Source organism: Epinephelus moara, chromosome 12 (assembly GCF_006386435.1).
Source record: "Epinephelus moara isolate mb chromosome 12, YSFRI_EMoa_1.0, whole genome shotgun sequence".
NCBI classification, from domain to species: Eukaryota; Metazoa; Chordata; class Actinopteri; order Perciformes; family Serranidae; genus Epinephelus; species Epinephelus moara.
This window is the reverse complement of record NC_065517.1, coordinates 21,690,619-21,714,257: the sequence shown is the minus strand read 5'-3', so window position 1 is coordinate 21,714,257 and position 23,639 is coordinate 21,690,619. Positions and strand designations below refer to the sequence as shown.

Below are 23,639 nucleotides of genomic sequence, written 5' to 3'. Positions count from 1 at the left end.
TATCACATAAAGACAGACAACCATTCACACCTATGGCCAATCTAGAGTCGACAATTAACCTGATGTTAATGTCTTTGGATTGTTGGAGAAAACCTGCACTAACATTTAACATGCAAACTCCTCACAGAAGTGCTCCCCCACCCCAGGGTTCAAACCAGCAGCCCTCACGCTTCTTGATTTGTTCATTGTGATAGCTGTGCTCTCTTTATCTATTGATTATTTCATTATGTGAAGTGATGCAATATTGTTAACAGTGTACTTTGTATTTAAAGGGCCAGGAGTAAACAATCACTTTTTACTATTTCTGTCCCAATAAAGACCCTGTGAAGGTGAAACTGGACTCAAAGCTTTTATATATATATTTCCTTGTTTTGCCCCAGAGTGCCTAAAGAACATTTCTTTTCTGTGATAAGTCCTAAATGCTTCCTTTTTGCTTTAATATGTTGCCTTTATTCTGCAAATAACTGCATGCACAATGTACAAACTTCTATAGGTAAAACACTGTACACACTGAGTACCTTTGGTGTTTTCCCCTCTGTGGCCAGCAGGGTGCGTAGTCGTTCCTGAGAAGGAGGAGCGATGAAGATGACATATGGCTTGAGATTGGAGGACCTCAACACCCGCAGTGACTGACAAGAGAAAGAACAGAGACACACAAATATATGTCATGTGAGACCAATACAACTAAAAGATAGGACTCAAAATATACAATTACATAAAACACAATCTGAGATTTATGTTCACGATACGACAAGGTGTAATTATGTTCTGTCCAAGCCACAGTGGTTGAAATCAAGACAGAGGGATAAACGTGCTTTGTAATCAACATGTTAGACAGTGCTCTGCTTCCTACCCTGGTGTGCAGGCAGAGCAAACAAATGCGTCCAGAGTTGATGACGTGTCGCACTGAGTCAGTGCTGGTGCCGTACAAGTTCTTCTCATATTCCCCCGACTCAATGAACTTCCCTGTCGCCAAGTCGGCTTCAAAGGCAGACCGGCTCACAAAATGGTACTCGCGCCCATTCCTCTCGTGTATCCTTGAGTTTCTGGTTGTGTCTGAGCCATGACAGAGGATAAATTAATTTGCCTTAGTTTTTTATATTTGAGAATTTGTGCAGTCACAGTTGAAGAGGGGTCATGTTATAAGTCAAAACCCAGACCACATGCACTTGGACTTACGAGGAACAGCAACGGCAAACTTTTCCGGCTCTAGGGCCAGAAGCCTCCGACGCAGCTCATCATGACCGCTGTTCGTTGGACCAATCAGAGAGATGGGGCGTTTACGATTGGCGGGCTGGTGATAAAGCGACATCTCCTCATAGGTCAGGATGTCATCGTAGTCTGAAGAGACAGTTGAGCAGGGATTAAACAAACAACCTTGACTAACATACTAAATCCTTTCTAGCTGTCAGGCTGCTGCTCTGTAACTAACGCTGACCTTTGACCTCTGTGTGGAGGCAGGTGAGAGGTTAAAAATACCACACTGTTATATTATCATCCCTGTGTTTGTGTGAACGTCTTGTCGTGTGTCTTATAACAATGTCCTGCTTCATATCCGACCCTCTCATTCACACATGAAATCACAGTCTGCTTCTGTCGGCCCCTGAGCAGCTCCACTAAAGCCATGTGTGTGTCTGTCTGAGTACATGTATGTTTCTTTGTGTTAACCAACAACATCACACATCCCTTCAAGCCATTTAGGCACCTGCTGGGCACCTGTTGGTGCCTCCTCTGATCCCGTCTGTGAAGACAGGACTAATCTGACCTGTGACACACCGAGTCTGGAAAAGCTGCTGCGAGAGCGGAGGAACATGTCAACTCCGGCCAACTTGTGGACACTTGGAAGCTGCCCAGGACAGAGGCAGTCTTTGACTCGTGTTAAACGAGACGTGACAATTGGAGTTTTGTGGGTTAAAGGAGTAGCTTCTCAGCGGTGGTTGGAGGAAGAGAGAGCACATTCCTAAACCAGCAAACCCACTTCCCAAAATGTTAAGCTCTGAAGAGACAGACACAATAAGTGGAGTCTTACCAGAATTTTTGCTCAAGGTAGACGTGCTCTTCTTCCTCTGTTTCTTGCTTTTCTTTGCATACCAAAGCTTCCCTGGAGACATGACAAGTCAAAAGTGTTTGCTTTAAAATGGGGTTTTATCATTTCACTTTGTTACAACCATCTAGACACCACAAGCTCTGTTTGTGTGTGAGTCAGGGAGGAGGCAAAACATTTGTGAATTATATTATTTTCTCACCACATCGTGTGTGTTTCCACATCTCACATTATCTCACCTTGGTGCTCTCGACTCCTGTCTGTTATAGTTTTCTTCAAGGTCTCTCTCTGTTGCTGGAACATTTTCCCTGAGGAACAGAAAAGCAAAGATAAGCAGCTATCCAACACTGCAAATTTAGACACACAAATGGTGTATTTTTTATTTCAAATGCTCTTACTGAAATAAAGATGTGCATTGTAATGGATCTGAACATGCACAGTTGTACGTGCTGGAAAGCTGCACTCAGGATCTGAACATTGCAAACACTGCCAGCAAGTCCAAAGCTTTTCAAGGCCCAGAACTGTTTTTCATAATCTTCCTCGTCTTTTCACGTGTCGAGGAAAAGGCAAAAATAAGAGCTGCTTTCCATTTCCAGTGCTTAACCTCATTTTCTTCCAGCCACAACAGACGTGGGCCAGAGAGTAATCGCAAATAATTCTCAGGTGTTTGTTTTAATCTGCTTGACATGCCAGATGGGTGGTGTTTGCTGCCAGGGTAGTAGTGCCAGGTTTGTTATTAGTCACAGACAACTTTCAAGTCCTTTACTGTGGCTGTATCAGCGAGTACTGCTGGGGTTGGAATTAATAATCAGCTTGGCAACACATCATGAGATGTCCTGTGTAGTTCATAGTAGTGTAGTGGTTAAAGTGTAGTTTGATACACTGGTATCAATTTATGTTTCTTTTGTGTGTGTTAAGTAGATTAATTAAATTTACTACTTTCTGGCAGTTCAGTCTTTTGCCAGCTTCCCTACACAATGCTGTTTGTCTGTTACAAGGCTGTTAATGATGACTGCAGGGAATTAATTAACTCGAGAAGGCTTTAATACAGCCTATAAAATATGTGGATGATATAGTTTGGTGAGATTACACTTAGGTTTTAAATGTTTCTATGCTGGTATGGGAAATGTTTTAAATATTCAAGTTATTCTGCTCATTTTTGAGCCGTGTGAAAATACCAAATGCTAAAAACATGCTTACGAATAATATTCAACTGAGGGGTGGCTGTGACTGAGGAGGTGGAGCGTGTTGTTCACTAATCGTAAGATTGGCAGTTTGATCCCCAGCTCCTCTGGTCTGCATGTGTTGCTGTGAGAGTGCGTGTGAATGTTTAACTGAGTAGCAGATGGTGGCCAGTGCGTGTGTGAATGAGTGAATGTGACATGTAGTATAAAAGTGCTCTGAGTGGTCAGAGGATGAGAAAGGTCCAACTGTGTGATCTGAGAGTGAACATACTATAAAACTGAGAACATGATGCAACAACATATATAAACCCGTAATTATACATTTTACCATACCTGTATAAATTTCTTCTAGATTCTTTGTACCGTTGTTCTAATGTGTCCTTGCAGTTTATATCTGCCTTTGTGAATCCAAAAACTACATATTGATATTCAGCCCTGGTCTGATCCTTACCTGGAACGAGTCCAGCCAGAGGCTGGTTGTCCTCATCTCCGTCCCTGTAGGCCTGCCACCAGTTGGGGTCGTCCTGGCTGATGACATGGAGGATGTCTCCCTTCTGGAAGGACAGGCCCAGCTCCCGACACGGCACGAAGGGGTCGTCGGAGGGGTCGTAGTCGAAATAAGCTCGTACGTGCATCTGAGGACAGGGTTTACAATGTCAAGGTTAGCGTCGCATGCATGCAGACGGGCGTCCTCACGCACGCACACAGCCACATTATCAGAGACTTACCACAGTCTGTCTGTGCGGGGCAGGTTTAATCTGAGAGCTCGGGATGAGGAGGAAGGTCAGAGTGCCGTGCATTTGTTGCTGATAGAAAAGATGAGGAGCAATGAATAAAACATGACAGGAATCAAATTTCTATGACTGTATTTATCAAGGACCCCAAACTTTTACCAGTGTTTACTGCTATGCTACGTTGACTGTATATTACAGGAACAGACAGTCCAAGTATGATCACCATTAATGATTGAATTATAATTCCTTTTATAGCATTTAATGTCTATAATTTTAGCTTTCAAAATATCTGAAGCACCTATATTTGCACTATTAACAAAGTTAAATTCCAATGAGTTACTGTAAATATTAAAAAGACCATTGTACAGCTCTCAGTCCTCACCAGTAAATCGTGTACTTCATTGACATGTTTCCCACGAATGGAAACCCCGTTGATCTCCAGGATCTCATCTCCCTCACTGAGAAGGCCGCTCCGCTCTGCTGCTCCACCTTTCACTACACGACTCACCACCACACTGTCCATGTCGTTACGTACTGTTGCACCCTGTTGGACACACACACACACACACACACACACACACACACACACACACAGAGGTCTTACACTTTAGATGGCAGAGATCTCACTAAACAAGCAACACACTGGATAATTAATATGTACATGAACTGAAACACATCAAACCCTGATACTCTCTAAAATAACAGAGAGATACAAACAGAAGGACACAGTTTGAGGTCAAAGAAATATGTCATCATACATTGAGCACCATTGTGTCACTGCCTGGCAATGTTTTCAAATCTCCCTCTGGAGCTGACAGGCATTTTACTGCCCTGTTGGTTTGTGGGTGCACTGACACCGGCACACCCACATGATAAATGTGAGTGGTGGAGCATGTTAAAGGCTGAGAGGACAGGCTTTTTTACTGGACTGACACATAGTACACACACTTAATAAATAACACAATAACATGAATACTTGAAGGAACACTTCACCTCCAAAATGATCATGTGTATATCCATCAATGTTACGTTGAATTTATGAAGAAAACTGTTGTTCTTCTCACATTTCTCTGCGCTGAACAAAGAATCCAAAAACGGCGAAAAGTCTTGACAAATTTAAGTCATGAGGGGGCCACTTTTAATAACAGCAAAATGATATCAAAACATCTGTTTACAAACTCTCACACAATTTGTGCTGTATAATCTAAATCTCAATCATCCAATCGTATGCTCAGGACCTTTCAAACAGACAGAACTTTCTGACAGGGAACTGAACTGAAAGTAAAACTTATCTGTGCTTTCTTCAAAGCCAGACTCTACTGACAAAAACATTAATTTTACCTTGCTGAACACGGGAGCTGCTGGTCTACCTCTGCCTTGATCAGTTAGTTAGTTTCTGTTGTGACTTTGGTGAATCCGAACTTATCCTTTGTGACCAAAGTACCGCAATGACATAAACTAATGTTTAGTGTCGTTGCTGTTAAACACAGGACTGTATGACTTTAATTCATCAAGACTTTTCTCAATTTTTGGATTCTTCGTTTACTGTGGAGGCACGTGAGAAAAGTAAAGTTTTCTCCAATAATTCAACAAAACACGGGGTGTGTAATCGATATTTAAATCATCATTTGGGGGCTGAAGTATTCCTTTGAGATCTATCTTTGTTCATCAGTCTTTTACTTTGCTGTTTCTTCAGATAATTGAAATTTGATAATTGTCATTCAACTATCTTTGTTTCTGCTGTGAAGCTGTGAAAAAATGTACAAAGCAACAGCAGAAGATAGTAGAAGTGCCTAAAAAAGACTTTATAGAATGAGTCTCACCAGTGGAGTGTCCCGAGCCTTCTCCAGCCGCACCAGTTTAACCGTCTCTCCAAGGTACTGGGCCACATCTACCTCTGCCATTTCCTGCCCTGCCACACTGTCATGGGCCTGCATCAGTGCCTGCCACATTAAACAAACACAGAGACACACACAGAGAGACAAACAGTACAGACATAGAAGTTTTACAAACAAGTGACAGACAGGGACATGGACAGAAACATAAAGGAGGAGGCAGCGTGAGGTAAAGAGAATATAGATGATGTACAGATGTTGTCCTATCAAGGAGCATTTGTCTGGATGAAAAGGATGATAACAAAGAAATTTTGAAAACCCTTTCCTTAAACATGCACCTGCTACCAGAAGCCTTCCTAACCCCAATCTTTTTTAACAAGACCAGTCAGCAAACCCACTGCTCAGCCAGAAATAATACACAGATTGCTCCTTCACTTCATTTAATGTGACAAGCCCTCCGTAGCCCACAATTAATAACCGTCTGTCCAAATCAGTTTCTCTATCCTGCAGCAGAATGGACCTAAGAGAGCGGAGGCCGGGCTAAGCTTTGGCGTACACACAATCCGTCTTAATCTCCACCTGCATTTAGTAGTCAGGATCCACCGCCATCAATCATCAAACACCTTTGGCGTCCCTGCTCACGAGGAAACTGTGTCCTAGAAAGGGAGACAGGAGCAATTGTGGGGGGGGGTCCCATTGCTCTCACACATGTACCTGTCCATTAGTTTTGATCTGAGGTTGTTTGTCTTTAGGGTGCCTCGTGTGATCATCTGCTCCCTGCAGAGAAACCTACATAATCTGTTCCACTTTCTATGCCACAGGGCAGGCTCTCCACATCACACTGCCCCCGCAGGCTACATGGATCCAGCTCAGTGGAGGGGTTAAAAGGCCAACGAGAGAATTGGTAGTTCACACAGTCACGTAGGTCAAACATCAGACCGTTGGCGCTCCCCCCTGTCAGAACCCTCAACCATAAAATCACAGCGGCATCATCCACCTGAGGTCTTTTCTCACCTTACTGCCTCTCTAATGGACGATGACGTTGGATAATATGGCAACATTTTTACTACAGAAGGATCACTGAAGCTTAAACTGACAAATGCAAAGCATCAGCAGTTCATGTACGCTGTGCAACTTAAATATGTTTGATTCTTTTCATGTTGACATAATGCGATATACAGAGATTTGATTGAATTGTTCTGTGTTCAAGTTGTCTGTTTTTTTATATTTCCAAATAAAAAAGACCTTGATCAAAAAAATTTAAAAAAAGTAGCGACTGTAAGCTACTGACTATATTCGACACCAAATGACATGACAGAAAACAGCAAGATCTTCAACATTTCTAATTGGCTTTTTTCTTAATTAATTTCAAAGAAACTGACGTGCACTCTGCTGCAACGAACGCACCAATCATGCTGACACGCACTACATTACAACCTAATTTACATAATGGCCTTTCTTGAGACCCAACACATTAATCTTCGGAGCAAAGCACGGACTAGTTGACCTTGAAACAAATGAATTTTGCACAACATATGATAACAACTAATAATTAAATTTGTCACGAAAGATTTAATCTGTAAAGCAAACATGTGCGATGCCCAAAAGTCCTTGAACTAAACAATAAATTCCTGCCAGCTCACGGTTCACCAACGTGACATGACCTCATGACAGTTTAATGCATCATGATGGAGCAATCTGCCTCTATTTTAATTCAGTAGTTATGATGGCACAAAGTTGCAAAGTGAGACTGTCTTTCAAATACCCTTAAGATGGTAAGTCCCATTTTTCCTTTCACAGTCTATGGACTATTATATACTTAACTTCTGACCTCCCAGAGGAAGGTGCAAGGGAAACAATTACCCTACTGGAATAAGTACAGTATGATAATCATATTTCCAGTATTCCAATTATCATCATATTAACTAAATAAATGAGGAGGTCAAGGCTAACTGGTGTTGTCTTATGACAATATCATTGGTTATTATTGTGAGTCACAGCTGGGAAGCTGACATCTGACCTGGAGATGAGGATTGGTGAGCAGAGCCTTGAGCTCCAGACCCTCCTTCTGTTGGCTGGACTGGAGAATCTTCTGGACCTGAACAGAAACACAGACACACAGAACTATGGTGAGGTAAACTGTTCAACAGCCAATAAAAGCTACAGACAGGGGGACCAAGTAAAGTCAAGAACAAATTAAGAGTTTTCAATTCATCCCCACTTTTTTAAGTTTAAAGTCGAAAGTAACTGGAATCCATGTCAAAGTCATGTGACGTCAATAATGAAGTCATTTCAGTCAGGAACACTTTAGTCAAAGAAAACTTTATTTCCATTTGCAGTATTATATTTGGTATGGCTCTGTTCTGGGGCCTCTCCGCCTTTCCTTGGGCCTGTGCAGAAAGCCTCTTCCACACGCCTGCGTGGAAAGCCTTAGGGCCCATTTATGCTCAATGTTAAATACGGATCCGGATACGGACGGAGCCTTCTGTCCGTGCTCTGCGTTCATTTCGTCCGTATTTCTGCACGTTTCCATAAAGCTACGGGGCCAAACGGAGCAGTACCACCGGGAACCGTGGGGGCAGTGTTGCTGTCACTACCCAATACGTAGCTCTAGTGAGACACGAAGAAGAAATAATTCAATTTCTCTCATCGGCAGTACTAGAGAAAAGAATTCTCCGTCCTCCAGTCGCGATGTATTTAACGGCCTCACCGACCACCGCCTCCTACAATGCTGCCACTGTTTTTGTCTTTTATGCAAGAGGTACATTATCAATATCTCCTCCACAGTCGCCATGTTTGTTTTTGAGTTTGTTGTCATAAATGTTTGTTGTCATAAACGTTTGACGCTGGGCTGCCTCCTGGTGGATATATTGGTTAACATCCATGCCAACGTAAAGGGCACATGGAAGTATGTGGGCAGTGACGGTAACATCATTTGAAACGGACGTATACATTTTCGTACATAAAGGGAGCATAAATGAGCCCTTAAGGCACAGAGAGCACATCTCCCTGCCCTTCCACGTGCAAATGAGGAAAGCCTAAGGTGGCGAGAGCAAACCTCCATGCCCTTCCATGCACCTACATGTAAAGCCTAAGGCAGGGCAAGCAGCAGCAAAAAAAACCACAAAACCCAGGAACAGAACAGAGCAGCATCACTGACAAACAGAAATGACATTGATAAGTCAGACACAGCATGAAAAGGAGGAGCTGGGGTGGAGGCGGTTTGCAAAGCAGCTTGCAGTGGAAGCAGCAACAGTAGGCAGGCCAGAGCAGTTTAAATATGGCGCCCTGAATGAGATTCACCACTTGGTTGCATAGAATGGAATCATGTGATCGATCAGCTGACTCTCTTCCATCTACCAGCTGCTCCATCATCATCAGTTGATTGGGCTGTTTGAGATCAGCTGATGTAGCTGGGATGTGAGCTGAGCTTGACATCGTGTCCTACCTGAACTTTGCCTGATTTTTTTTCTTAAAACATTTAGACTTAAGTCAGATTGAAGTCTAAAGCTGCCAATACACGCTGTCATAACTGCTTGTCAAACGGTTAAATAGCTTTGAAAACCCTGTGTCTGACAATTCACTTTCTGAAGCCAACAATCCAACATTCACACACACACACACACACACACACACACACTTCACACTATGATTGGCCAGCTATGGGGAAATGAAAAAGGAGCTTAACCTTTCCCTCTCAAGCTCTTTTTTTTCATTCTTGACACAACTATTTCTGTCACTTTTTCACTGTAGTGCAGCACAATGAATGTCTACCAGGAGAGACTGTCTGGAAGTGTGCGCCTCTATGCCCATATATAACAATTATTGTGACAGCACCCCGTCGTTTTGATGGCCAATTTTTCAGCCATCTGTGAGCGAAGCCATTTGGAGCAGGTGTAAATACATTTCATTTCTGATGCAGTCAGACAACACGTCATGCAAACTAGTTACTTTCAAGCACAACCTGGCCGTAAGCCATGTGACTCAAGTCATCACATCTGACATCTGCATACATAAATGCCCCACGGAGGATTCATTCTTTGGATGTTGGTGACTCAATGGCCCATTCACTAGCCCAGACCTCAGGGGAGACTGTCAACTTTTACTCATCATATATCACTTCCATTTGTACTGAGATATGCCAAACACATCCAAAAGCCTCTGGAGTGGTTGACCTTTCCTTCTGCACCACCCTTACCCTGAAATTATGTTATGATTGTGAGCATTGCTTTCTAATGTACAACAGGTTCTACAATGGGTGCAAACCAATGTCTTCACCCAACTTTACTTGTATCCTTTTGTTTGCTCTGGGTACCTTTTTTCATGGCACTGAGTTACTAAAGGTAAACTTCTGTATTTTTCAACCTGGACCCTGTTTTATCATGTTTTTGTGTCTAGCTGACTAGTGGAGACAATCATATTTGAAATTCATCCAGTATTAAGAGACACCACTGAAACAGGATGCAATGTAATCCCTACCTGAAATTATGCACTGTCACTACAAGTGCTTGTTTTGCCACTGACAGGCTCACATTGTCTTAATGGGTGTCTGACAACAATACAGAAAGGACCTAAAGAGAAATTAAACGTTCGTCCTTACCTTTTGCTTGATTTGGTCCGTTTGTTAGTGTGTGTAACAAAGTCTCGCTCAGAGAGGAATCTCATGAGAGGCGACTTGTTGCAGGATAACAACGGTGGAAATGTTAGTGAGAGTTGGAGAGAGGAGTGCCAGGAGGAGTTTTATTGTCGTGGCTGAGTATTTAGTTAAATTTGATAATGTAGACAAGTCAGTGAGATTTCAGAAAGAACGCAACCTTATTCATATTATTGTGGTGTATTTATCATGAACACAGTCCATCTGACGCTCGTTTTGTTTGTTTTTCGCCGTTTCATCACCACTACAAATGCATCTGTAGCCAGTATCTCACTATCCTCATTCATATTTTAAGAAGCTACAAATTATATTCAGCCACAAGATAAACCTGAAAAGCTTGAAAACAGAACTAAAGTCCAGAGAGTTGCCGATAGAGATGATACACCGACTCGTGTAGTTGCATTGGTGTGAACCAGCAGACTTTTAGAACATTGCAGAACGGCACATTGCAAGTAGATGCACATTTCAACTTGTCTCGTCGCAAGTTTTTGGTCTGAACTGGGCTTAACAAACAGACTGGATGAGCGAAAGGTAGGAAAAACGTTTCACTCCTTTGTGGGGTCCTTTCCATAATGGTATCAGACACTTCCAATAACAATCTGAGCCTGTCAGTGGCAAGAACAACCACTTTGCATGGACGTAACTTGATGATGCACAGTTGCCTGTAGGGATTACACTGCAGCCTGTATTGCCACTGTAGCTCTCAGTCTCTCCCAATACTGGATCAGGGTCCAGTTTCCCTTTGCCACCTTTAACCCAAGTTGACCTGTACAACTATCTATATGAAGCCTGGACACTAAACTGATTTTAAAGCAAACCTATACATTAAGACAATCATGTAGTCTTGTTATATAGTTACACTTACACAAGAACTACCTGTTAAGCTTGTTAAAAAACAAAACACAATCCACGACAGCATTCATTTGCATTGTGTGTGTTGTATTTAACCAGATTTAACAGGCGTAAACTTCTTAACCTCTCTAAACTTCAGCACATTACACTGCTCTTCCATGGCTCTTCAGACTTTCCACTCTGCTCCATTTTTACTCCCTCCTTTGTTTTTTCCTCTCTGCTTCTATTTTAATCATCTAGTTCTTGTGTTGTCATTTAGTGGGAAGATACTATTGTTTGTGGCTTGGACTGTGTACTGAATCATCACAGAAGGCATTTTGGTGTTTTGTTACTCCTGTCTTTCTGCCTCTTCCCCTTCATCGCCTGTTTGGAGCTTAGTTCATCCATTACACTAATCAAAGCTCTCACTAACAAGGTGACGCACTTTCCCCCTCCCCCCCTAGCAGCACTGTACCTCGGCCCTCGCTGCCGTAAGCTGCTGGAGATTCTTTTTCTAGCCGCCCAGATCCTGGCCTCCTTCCTGCGGTGTTCTGCGTCGCTCAGCCTGCACCAGGGGCTGCTGGGAGATTAGTTTACCCAACGGCCTATGAGTGTCACACAGCACAGCCACTTAGTTTAGACACACCGCAGCTCAAACTATTACGCGCTGTTAAGCGCTTCGGGAGCTGTGCCCGTTTACTGTACGCAGAAAGACAACGTGCCGTGTGTGTGTGTGTGTGTGTGTGTGTGTGTGTGTGAGAAGCAAAACGGATCATCTCACCCAGCCCCTCTATCCTCAAAACAGTCCTGTCAAGGCTGGAATACCAATTCAGTGGCAGCGCTGCTCGGTGTCCTCTGAATGAACTCTACACAGCTCATAGCAGCCTGTTTCGTCAAAACAAGGCTGACTCTTACACATCTCGCCATCAGCTAAAAATCACACTGCACCAAAAAAGCCTGTATTACATTCTTTCATGTTACACCTATCAAGAGTTGACACTAATCCTAATGAAGTGCCTATTGTGGGTGTAGCCTGTCATTGTTGTATCAAGCTTCTACCTAATTCATAGCAAACCATATCACAATTTCTGTCTTTTTATGGGGAGCGGGCTCTGTGTGACAGGCTGCGTTTAATGTGCAGAGGCTCGGCTCTGCAGGGACACAAGTCAATTACTGTCGCTTTGCTTCAGTAGAGACCAACCGGCTTGTGTTTTGTCGACGAGGAAGTCAGTAGTGGCACATTCCCACTGACTCAAACCCAAGTACTGAGATGGTTTCTTGCTTTCTGTCACTCTGAGTACCAGGACTCAGGAGTCAGCACTGTTATTTAAAGATGAAACAGCAGTCGGTGGACCGGGGAATGAAATAGAAAACATAGTATATTTTGCAAGCCACATATTTACACTTTGGTTCATGCCTTCCTCCTCTGTCCTTCTTGTCCATCTCAAATGTCTCCCTGTCATTCTATCCTCTTTCCCCCCTAATTCTCCAATTTAAATTTTCCGTCCTTTTGCCGCTTTCAAACTTTTCCCCAGCTCAGTTAATTTCCACGCATGGCCTGGATTTGACAAATCCCTCTTTTTTTTTTGTTTTCACTCACCTTGTTAACCACAAGACAATTTACATTCCATAATTATTCAGACTGGGCACGGCTGTCTTTTGGGCAGCTTTGTTGAATTAATCATCACCTCAAGCAAAGATTGTTCATGCTTCATTGAGTTTGTTCAAATACTTCACCCACAGTGAAACTAGCCTCTAAATATAAGCTTAATGTGGTCCAAAATACAAATTGGCAAATTCAATCCGAGCTCCTTTATGCTTGTGTGCACAAACTGCCGCCTCTGTGGAGACCACGGCTCGTCTCTTGAGGTATGGAATAGACTTTGTGGCATGGTTACTAATGTTTAAAAATGAAAGTGAGACGAGCAGAAATCAGTTTCTCCTGAAGCTGCTGACACATTTACAAAACTGTAAGAATCCAGCAGTAAAACTCTGTTAATGAGTACTAATGCAAACTAATAGCAAGGTCACCACTGAGCAAAGTGTCAAAGTGCTTCCACACAATGTTTATTTTGATCTTAATCAAGTTAAGAATGACCGTTATGCGTACCTCCTGGCAGAGATCCCCTGCTTGTGCCGTGAGGGGTGAGGTGGGACTGACTTTGGTCATCTGCTGGGATACAGCGCTGTAAATGGTGTAGGCATTCCTGAAGTCCTCCTTGGCAAGAAGCTGCATTATCAGCTCCACATCCTGCTGGCTCTGCGCATCAGTCAGGCAGTGCTTCGCCCACTTCAGGGCCTGCAGCACCTCCGCCAGGTCTGAGAGAGAGGCAGAGACAGTGAGGGGAGCAGTTCAGAGACAACAGAGTGCTGCAGGGATTGCGTTAACTTGGAGGCCAACTTGGAAGTTAGTATCGCACTGGTTCCCTCGACAAAAAGCCAATGGGATCTTACCCTTGGATTTGGGATTATTGCAGAAAATTTGCTCTGTGGCAAACAACATTTTGTTCAGCAAGAAATGAACACCACTTTTATGATTTTTGTGGCATAAATAAAACTGCCAGAAGTAGAAAGCTAACATGGAGCTATAGACAAACTACACCACAGTTGCATGACTTCATCATCACCACCACAACAAGGCTGTAAAGCTGTGTCCAGTGTGCTGATGTTTTGTAGTCCAATTTTGCTACTTGTTAGAAACCGCCTTCAAAATTCTCTTGTGCTTGTGTTAACCACAGACCTTGATTCAGGCATTTAACCAAAAACCCATTGACTTTGAGCTGAGGGAACCAGAAGCGCAAAATAATAACTAATTTATGGGTTTTAGGATCCATTTCTGCAGCAATCTAAACAGATCAACATAGAGACAAAATGACAGAGGAAAGGAATTTTTCTGGATGTTTGCTTATTGTTTACATGACCTGTTAATGAAAGTCTTAAAGCTGTATGTCCAAGGTTACCACCAGTACGTTCTACTGGGGCTGGGCAATGTGGAGAAAATCCAACATTACCATTTTTTTAATCAAATACCTAGGTATCGATATTGTAGAGACACTGTAGGGTTGACTTTTGGTGCTTGGACAAAGTATTTTACACAATAATATTTTTTATTAATACTCATGAATAATGTGGATACAATATAATGGTTAAGTGGGTAAAGTATACCAGAACAGCTAGAACAGTCTGATAAGTTGAGAAAATGACATCACTTTATTGTAATGCAGCCTTTAAATCAAGGAGGAGGCAACACTTATGATATATCACCATATCCAAACTCTAAGACGATATCTAGTCTCATATCATGACATAGACATAATATTGATATATTGCCCAGCTCTACGTTTAACCTGCATTTGACCCACTGATATCAGACTATTGTCTAAGGCTGATCTGGTGTTACACCTGACCTGAGTCGACAGCTATAGTTGCATACACATCAATGCTTAACAGAAGTATCAACACAACAAGATTGCTCTGGCACAGTATAATGAAATTGGAGCTTTTGATGATTTTTGGAGGTGCAAATATGTTAAATCTAGGGAGACTGGACTAAGGCCTTTGAGACACCCAGATTTTACCCTGCTGCTTTCTGAGGTGTGGTGCCTGTCTGCCTGTCCACACCTGTCTGACAGGTGTGTCATAGGGCAAAACTAAGTATTCTGCTGCAGCAGAAGATTTCCAGTATGGGAGGAGATAATTCTCCTCCAGTCCAAAATCAAACTGTGGGCCTACAGTGGAGGACTAGAACTTTGCTCCTGAGCCACCAGATAGTTTTTGGTTTCAGTTGGAGATTTCTGCAACAGCTTACAATCTACAATAATGTTCGTTATGTTTTAGACTGAGAAGAGCAGAGTTCATAGCTGAGAGGCCTAGGTTGGTCCAACACCAATAACTACCTACAATTAGTCAATTAATCAATTGAAAGAAAATTAATTGCCAACTATTTTGAGAATCGATAACTCATTTCAGTCATTTTTTAAGCAAAAATGTCAAATAATTTCTGGTTCCAGCTTCTTAAATATGCAAATTTGCTTCTTTTCTTTGTAATATATGACAGTGAATGAAGAGTTTTGGACTCTTGGTTGGACAAAAAAGCAATGTGAAGGTGCTGCTTTGGGCTTTAGGAAATTGTGATGAGCATTTTCCAATTATTTTTGACATTTGTTGGACTAAATGATTAATCAGTCAATTGTGAAAATAATCAGCAGATTAATCGCTAATGAAAATAATCATTAGTTGCAGCCCAAAATATTAGCATACACTGTATAATAATCCTACAGAAACACATGTTCAGCTCCTTTCTTTCATACCTAAACACTGTCAGGCCTAATGAGTCTAATGTATATATAGCCTACTATCAAAGATGTCAGAACTTTCTGTATTACAATAAACTCTAACTCCTGTTCTCACTAGACGGTCTTTGCATAAAAGTAATTCACCTAATTATGCCAGGTGACTGAAATCAATTTGACACTAAAGAGATTTTATAATGAGCTGAACCTCTCAATTCTTTTAAGTGCACTTTTTTTTTTTATCAATTTGCATTAATATGTAATTCATTATGTAATTATCAATTTATTTACACAAATTATGATACACTCAGGTTGTGCACACAAAGTAGTACAAGCAATAGTTCACGCACTCAAACTAACCAATATAGACCACACATACGGTGCATGCGCTTTTGCATTATCAGTATAATGAATCAGAAATTATTTCATTGTCCTGTGGCAACTGATGGTCTCTTTGCTCTTCAGTCCAGAGTTGGGACTGAGACACTAATCAGTGTTAACGATGCACAGCCCCTAAACACATCACCCACTCCACTCCCACCCTCTGCTCTGTCCCCTCAGTCATTGTTTTGACTCCTTTTGTTTCACTGAATTTTTGTTAAACCTCACAACTCCCTATTCTTTTCTGAAGTCTGAATTCCTCCTCTCCTTTATGACCTTCCTTCCTCCTTCCTTTGATCCCAGTTTAGACCCTCTGACCCGCACCGCCCTCCTCCTCTCAACTCACCGGCTGCAGGATCCTGGGAGCACGTGTCTTTGGTAGCCTTTTCCTTCCCCTCAAAGGTGGGATTGTCAATGCCCACTTTGGGGTTCTGTGACAGCTTCTTGAGCCTCAGCGAAGCGTTGGGGTCGAATTCATGTTTCCCCCTGCTGTCCTCCTCTCTCCTCTTCCTCAACTCTTCTTGGTAGTGCTGAATCCTCTCCAGGTGGGCGCTGCTCTGTGGAGATTTGACAAGGCTGCTCTCATCCATTGGACAGTCCACCGCCCTCTCCCTGTGGCTCCTGGCCTGACCAGAGGCCTCTTGCACATAACCGTTCATATGGGACATGATCATCCCGGCTGCAGCGGCGTACAGCTAAAACCACCCCAGAGTTTACTGAGATCTGCTTGAGTCATTCGAGGCACAGCTCAAATCAGAGGCCATAGCACATCAGCGGAGGATGTCGTCCTTTGTGTTCTTTCTGTTATCTGTTACCCTGAAAAACAAGTTCAGATGGATTTACCTTGTTGTTTTAAGCAATTTTATTTACTTTTGAGCAGAACTATCAATGAAGACACAGAAAAAAATGATGGTAAACAACATTTAGAAAGACTAAATAAAAGGATTTCCCTTGTTAAGTGTCTCCTTTATCGCACTTTTAGAAAGCAGAAGGTGAAGGGTTTCATTGATACATAAGATAGATATGCATTTTGGCTGCTGCTCTGACAGAGTGATCGATAGCTAAATTGACACTGTTTAAGATATTCAAGAACTCTATAGCCTTGGCTGCCAACAAATACTTTTTTGTTATACCTTAGAGGTGGGTGAATCTGGGGTCATTTTATTGTCCAAAATATGTACTTTATGTATTCTCTATATGTATAAATGCTATTAGAGAACACCATCATCACCATTATGGTCCCACACTTTCATGCCAAAGTAAGTTTAAATGCCGACATCATTTTACTCTAGTATGAAGTCATGACTCAACTCATTACTTTTGCCCCTACCAGCCACCACATTAAAACCACTGACAGGTGACGTGAATAACATTGATCATGTTGTTTAAATGCAATGTTCTGCTGGGAAACCTCTGGCATTCATGTGGATGCTACACCCAAACAATGTTGGAGACCAAGTACACTCCATCATGGCAAAGGCAAGAATGGCTCGAGGAACATGACAGAGAGCTCAAGGTGTTGATCTGGCCTATGAATTCTCCAGACTCCAATCTGATCGAGCATCTGTGGGGCATGCAGGCACCAAAGAGGTCCTGTGTCCATGCCTCAACAGGTCAGAGCCAAGTTCGATCCACAATGGGGTCTCTGGCACTAGTGAGATGGCAGGAGATCCTTGGAGTCAGGTCCAATCTGCATGGACCGCAAGTGACTCACAAACATATCAACTATGTAAAATAAAACACTTTTTTTTTAAGTACAGTGAATTTCCGGCACAGAGTTTTTATTCTGAAGTGTCATTTCCTGCAGTAGAATGAGTGAATAACGGACAGCTACCTGACAGAGACGGCAAACTAGCTTGACGACATGGCCAAATCGAAGTATGGCGCTGAACGTATTAAACTGTGTGGACCTTGAACGAATGACTAAGGAGAAATCTGGTACCCATAACTGGACTCATTGAGAACCACTGCTTTCAGTCCTGTGGGTTGCGAGGCAGGGCCTCCATGGATCGGACTTGCTCCAGCACGACCCACGTATGCTTGATCGAATTGAGATTTTGGGGAAGCTGGATACCAGGTCGATGCCTTGAGCTCCTTGTGACGTTACATGGGCCATTCCTTGGCCAGGAGCCAAAGTTTCTGAGCAGAGGATCACACCGTAACAAGATGATCAATGTTTTTTACTTCACCTGTCACCTGTTTGAATGTTGTGGCTGATCGGTGTATATAATTGCAGAATTGATTTATATGGTTTAAAGCAGTGGTTGCCTACTGGTGGATTGCGGGTCCATTTTGAATGGACCACAAGTTTGTAAAAAAAAAAAAAAAAACACTTTATTTTGAAGTACAGTGAATTTCTGATACAGAGCAATTATTTTGAAGTGCCCTTTCCTGTTGTAGAGTGAGTGACTAACAGACAGCTACTTAACAGAGACGGCAAATTAATTGATGGCATGGCTAAACAAGTATGACGATGAATGTATTTAAGTGTGTGGACCTTGAACTAAGGAGAAATCTGGACCCCGTGGCTGGACCAGTTGGGAACCAGGGGTCTAAAATATGATATATTATATAGCTTTTGTTTAAATGTTACTTTTTTAATATATATATATATATATATATATATATATATATATATATATAAAAACTAATAAATGTTATTCTTCCTTCCAGTTGGCTGCCCGTTGATCAGGGCCAACACTTACTCCTACCTCCTCTCCTCTCCCACACCACTAATCTAACTCCTAACATGGAAAGCTCTCTGGCCTTGGTCACCTGAAATCCCTTCAGTTCAGCATCACCCTGCCATTTGCTTGGGTACACCTGTCCCCAACTGTCCCGCCCTCAGGAACAGCTTAATGAAAATATCCATCTGTAGCCTATGTACGGATGCCCAAATAAAGAAACTGCATGTGAAAGTGACACCTGATGCACAACTACCTGATCTAGAGATGGATTATAATCTATTTTAAGGATTCTATGAGTATTAATATGAGTTAGCAAATTGGGTAGTATGACTGAGTGATGTTCACTATGTTTTTAAAAAGGTCAGTCTATAGTCTATAACAGAAAATCCTTTTCCAAAAACATCCATTAGGTAAGGAGTTAAAGTGTTTTGAGCAGGTCACAAAGGTGGACATATACCTAGAAAGCACGTCTTCATCTTTCACAGATTAGCGTCTGTTTAAATACCATGTAGGAGCTTAAGTTGGACTATCTTTCTCTCAACTTGCTATGGCTTGAATACACTGCAGTCTTAAAATTAACTTACATGTTTGCCCTTATTATTACCTAACATTAAAGACACCTTAGATTATTATTTACACGGAGAACCTTAAGTACCTCAAGGATAAACATAGCTGTGTCACTGAACGCCACCTCATGTCATATAGTCAGTCATACACATGTCACCTGCCAACTCATTGCATCCCTCCCTCCCCCTCTTCTACCTACTTCCCACAGCTAATTACGTTTGGCAGCTCTATCCCCCAGCTCTTGGACCAAGCTCCCAAACCCCTCCCCTGCAGAAGCATTTAGCTGCATTTAGAGTGGCGGAGTACGACTGACAAACAGCAGAGACTGCCAGCGGGCCATCTGTTCCTGTGGGCTTAATTAAGCCTGGGATCTCATGCCCTACTCTAGCTCAGTGGACACAACAGCACTGGGAGGGATGCTGGGAAGGAACAGAGGGGATGTGGGTAGAAGAATGGGAATGAATGGAGGTGCACACGCCCACCTAGACGTAAACAGACGGGGCAATACGATGAGTTTGGTGTCAGTTACATATGTGGAACAACTTTAGAGGATTACGGACATGACAACATATTTCTGCAACATTAAATAAGAGCTTAACATGTCAAATTAAACGGTGATAATCAAGCTCATATCAACAAGCAGTGTGAGGTGACACTAGAAGTCCAAAACCTTATAAGGGTTTAGCATGAAATAGGCCTACAGAAGGAACTAGGGTTGCATGATATGAAAAAACAAAACAAAAACAAGTTGACAGTTATTGTGATTGCAATGTGGGTTGCGATTTTAGTGGGAATGGTAATTTTTTGATAAAAAAATATATATATAAATGATTATGATATGCTATAATGTCAGTAGCAGTGCTGTTACTTGATTTATATGCAAAACAGTGTACGGTAAAAACAACTCCAGTGGTGCTTTTCCACTGAAAAAGTCCATGAGATATGGTTGAAAGATCTGGAAAATGTCATAAACCTTGAGTTCTGAATATTTCCATAAAAGTACTCCAGTGGTAGTTTTCAGCACACTTATCAAAGATTGCTTTATCAAACAGTTGCTATGGTTAATTGGGAAAGGGGCATGTCCAACACTGGCATACTTAATACAACCATTCTTATATAAAGACTATTAAAAAAAACCACTCAGACTACAAGTTTGTGATCCGCCTCAATGTGGTAACAATCTTTTCATTTCTAACATATGTCCTAATGAGTCATTTCCTGCCAGCTTGGATTTAGATTTACTCTCCCAGACGGGGACTTGCTTTCACAGCCAGTGCAACACAGAAACATTCCGATACACATGCTGTGGCTGGGAATCTCGTCATGTTAGTGTCATAACAGCATATCAAGGCTACTCTCTATTACTTAGGGACTGTTCGTTACTTATGAGAGGGAGGGGGTGGTGCAAAAACGGGGAGGCATGTCAAATAATTTTTAAGCACTGGTGAGGGACTTGTGTTTTCCACTTTGGCTTGGGGGAGGGACATACAAATCTAAATGGTTGTATTTCTCATTTAATTTACTGCAGATTTTTAGAGGAAACATGCCCTCCAAACCTGTCAGCAAAGTGGAAGGCATATTTTCTTGAAAACTGCCGAATGTCACCATTTTATTTGATCTATTTAAGCTTTATTTAACCAGAAAAACCTCTTGAGATTAAAAATCTCTTTTTCAAGAGTGTCCTGGCTGAGACAGGCAGCAATACAAGTTACAGACAGACATAGAACAAAAATACAGAATAAAAATGTACAGCTCTCGGGGCGTCAGTGGCTTAGTGGTAGAGCAGGCACCCCATGTATAAGGCTGTTGCCGCAGCGGCCCAGGTTCGACTCCAGCCTGTGGCCCTTTGCTGCATGTCACTCCCTCTCTCTCTCCCCCTTTCACACTTGTCTGTCCTGTCCATTATAGGCTAAAAAATGCCCCAAAAAAATCTTAAAAAAAAAAAAAAAAATGTACAGCTCTAAAACAAGCAATATAAAACACAAAATAAGATTACTACAAATAAAAGCCAAAAACTATGCTGATGCACACTAGAAGTGAACCATAAAAACGCAAAAAACGGCAACTACACATGATTACAAAGACCAGCGAAGAGAAACCGTGACATTGGCATATAGAAGATTGTAGAAGAAGAAGTACATAAACAGTGCTTTGAAACGTCCGAGAGGAACTAAAGAGTGCAACTTTAAGTTCTGCAAGGGGCTGCATATATAAATACTCGCTTACCAAACTCTGTACGTACCCCCGGTACAGACAATAAAAACATTGTAGTCAGAAACTGTAAAAACAGAAATTATCATTGGATTTTTAATTTTCCAACAGGCCTTGGTCACATCATGGGCTACGTCTCATTTAAAATTTGGCCAAAAATCAAACGTTTGCACTAACTAAGGATGAAAAACTGAGTTTTTTTTTCAGCTCTAGGATTTCATCTTCAGCTTTAACTTTCAAACATCAGAAGGTAGGTTTCAAAAATCTAAACTAAGTGTCAGATGGAAACAGGAACATTACATGAAATCTGGGAATGTTAACTGGTTAAATCATTTGGGGAAAAAGTTGTGGATCACATAGGGAAGTGGTCGGGTATGACGGTAGCTAAATCACCAAAGTTATGCCTTATGGGGGACTAAACAGAGTTACTGAATGTATCAAAACATGACCTTGTAGGGGTCGTCACAGCTGCGCGAGTGATCCTCAAATTCTGGAAGAGTACATCACCTCCAGATTTTGAAAAATGGAAGGAATCTATGTTAGGAATTGTGTCATAGGAACACATCTTAGCTAGGGTCAGCAGTGAAGAGGTCATAGGCAGGCTTTTTTTGTGTGTAATATGTCTGTTGAACTGTAACAATGTGGCGTTCAGTTGTACTGCTGCTTCGCTAAATTACTATTATGGGTATAAGAATGTGTAGATGGATGGGATGGAAACTGTATATGTTGCATTTATTTTGGTTCTGTCCTCATGTGGCAACTTTTAGGATGACTACCAAAAGATGGCTTGCATCAAGTTCTGTATTTTTCACCATGTGCCCCAAAACAATAATGTTTGGTGAATTAAAAAAATGCTTATCCTTGTATTTTAAATACTATTAAATTACTAGGAAAAAGATTTATTTTTGAATCGAAAGGAAAAGAGCGAATGACATTTCCCTGTTTTCTTTGCTTTTCAAAACATTTCTTTATGTTAGAAGGCATTATTGCTGCAAGTGAATGACTATAAAAAAAATTGAGTAGATTAAGGCCAAGTTTAGAAGACGGATGATAATGACATCATTATTTAGTTTTCTGTCATTAGTTTTGTTGTTAAGTTAATTTTTTGTATGTCTGTGATTGTTTTCCCCCTTCCTTTTCCTTTTAATACCGTATGTCTATGTCATTTCTTTTGTTTAAATACATTTAAAAAAATAAAATTAAAAACAAAATGTGTAGCTGGTGCCTGTGGATATATTTGACTGAATAGATAAATAAGAAATATACATTAAAAAGAAATCTAACTAAGTTATGATGGGAGGAGGGTCATGAATTTTTGGGCAGTCACTCAGGTAGGCTCAAGGAAAAATATTTGTAGCTTCAGGGAGGGTAATAAATAAATCAAAACAAACAAACATAATTATAGTCACCCCTCAGTCCCCCCTGCTCCTCTGACAAGTAAAGAACAGTCCCTCATCATAAGTTATTAGATCAAAAATCCAGTCAGTAAGTTATTTGATTTATAATTAGCTCATAAAAGTACTTTTAACAACCCCTAAAGTAGTTGTAATTTGTTAAACCATTTGTTAGCCACCTAAATGAACTGTAATCTGAGTTTCTGTGGGTTAGCTCACCTCCTCCACTCTGATCCCTGCCTATAATTAGCCACATTCAAACATCTAAAGGACTAAAATAGAAAATATTCTCATATATTGGTCAGAGTTATGTAGTTTAATAACCAGCAGCTGCTAGCTTGGTTAAATTAATGTGACGTTAAACGTATTTCAATGAGTCACCGGAGGAATTAGTCTTTCCTATTGTGAGGAAATAAATATGTTTCGTGTTACTTCACAAAAGAGCAATGAAACAGCACATTTAAACACAGCGGTAAGAACAGATATACATTTAGAAACACGGTGTTTAACTGTGTTTAAGTGGACCTGTGTTAGCTACAACAGCGGACCTAGCTTAGCCTCGAACCGCTAACTGCGTAGCTTAACGGTAATTAGCCGTCCCGTAGCAGACTGCGTGTACTCACCACTTCAAAGATAGTCAGCGGAATGGCTTCAGGTTATAAACGGTTATTCCTTTACAGTCCAACACTCTGGAGACAAGTTATATTCACATACAGACTCTCAGGGGCAGCTCTGTGTCTCTCCCGGGTCCTCACAGGACCGTCTCCAGCCGCAGCAGGGAGTTTTGTCCAGGCACAGTCGGGACACTTGTGGCCATTGCTGTGA

At 41.6% G+C, this 23,639-nt stretch overlaps 1 protein-coding gene across 2 annotated transcripts in view; it reads right to left on the bottom strand.

Moving 5' to 3' along the window:
* The window catches only part of pals1b (protein associated with LIN7 1, MAGUK p55 family member b), a 27,682-nt gene extending 4,043 nt beyond the window's left edge, over positions 1-23,639 (bottom strand). The window contains exons 1-13 of one of the 2 annotated variants that reach the window (XM_050058387.1): positions 23,438-23,639; positions 16,302-16,771; positions 13,393-13,601; positions 7,818-7,895; positions 5,786-5,905; positions 4,345-4,506; positions 3,957-4,034; positions 3,680-3,863; positions 2,284-2,352; positions 2,030-2,101; positions 1,180-1,341; positions 854-1,056; positions 519-629 (exon numbers count right to left, since the gene is read on the bottom strand). In XM_050058387.1, the coding sequence (XP_049914344.1) occupies positions 519-629; positions 854-1,056; positions 1,180-1,341; positions 2,030-2,101; positions 2,284-2,352; positions 3,680-3,863; positions 3,957-4,034; positions 4,345-4,506; positions 5,786-5,905; positions 7,818-7,895; positions 13,393-13,601; positions 16,302-16,629 (1,776 nt within the window). In that variant the 5' untranslated portion in view covers positions 16,630-16,771; positions 23,438-23,639. The remainder of the gene's footprint in view (positions 1-518; positions 630-853; positions 1,057-1,179; positions 1,342-2,029; positions 2,102-2,283; positions 2,353-3,679; positions 3,864-3,956; positions 4,035-4,344; positions 4,507-5,785; positions 5,906-7,817; positions 7,896-13,392; positions 13,602-16,301; positions 16,772-23,437) is intronic. The other variant, XM_050058388.1, reaches the window with a different exon arrangement.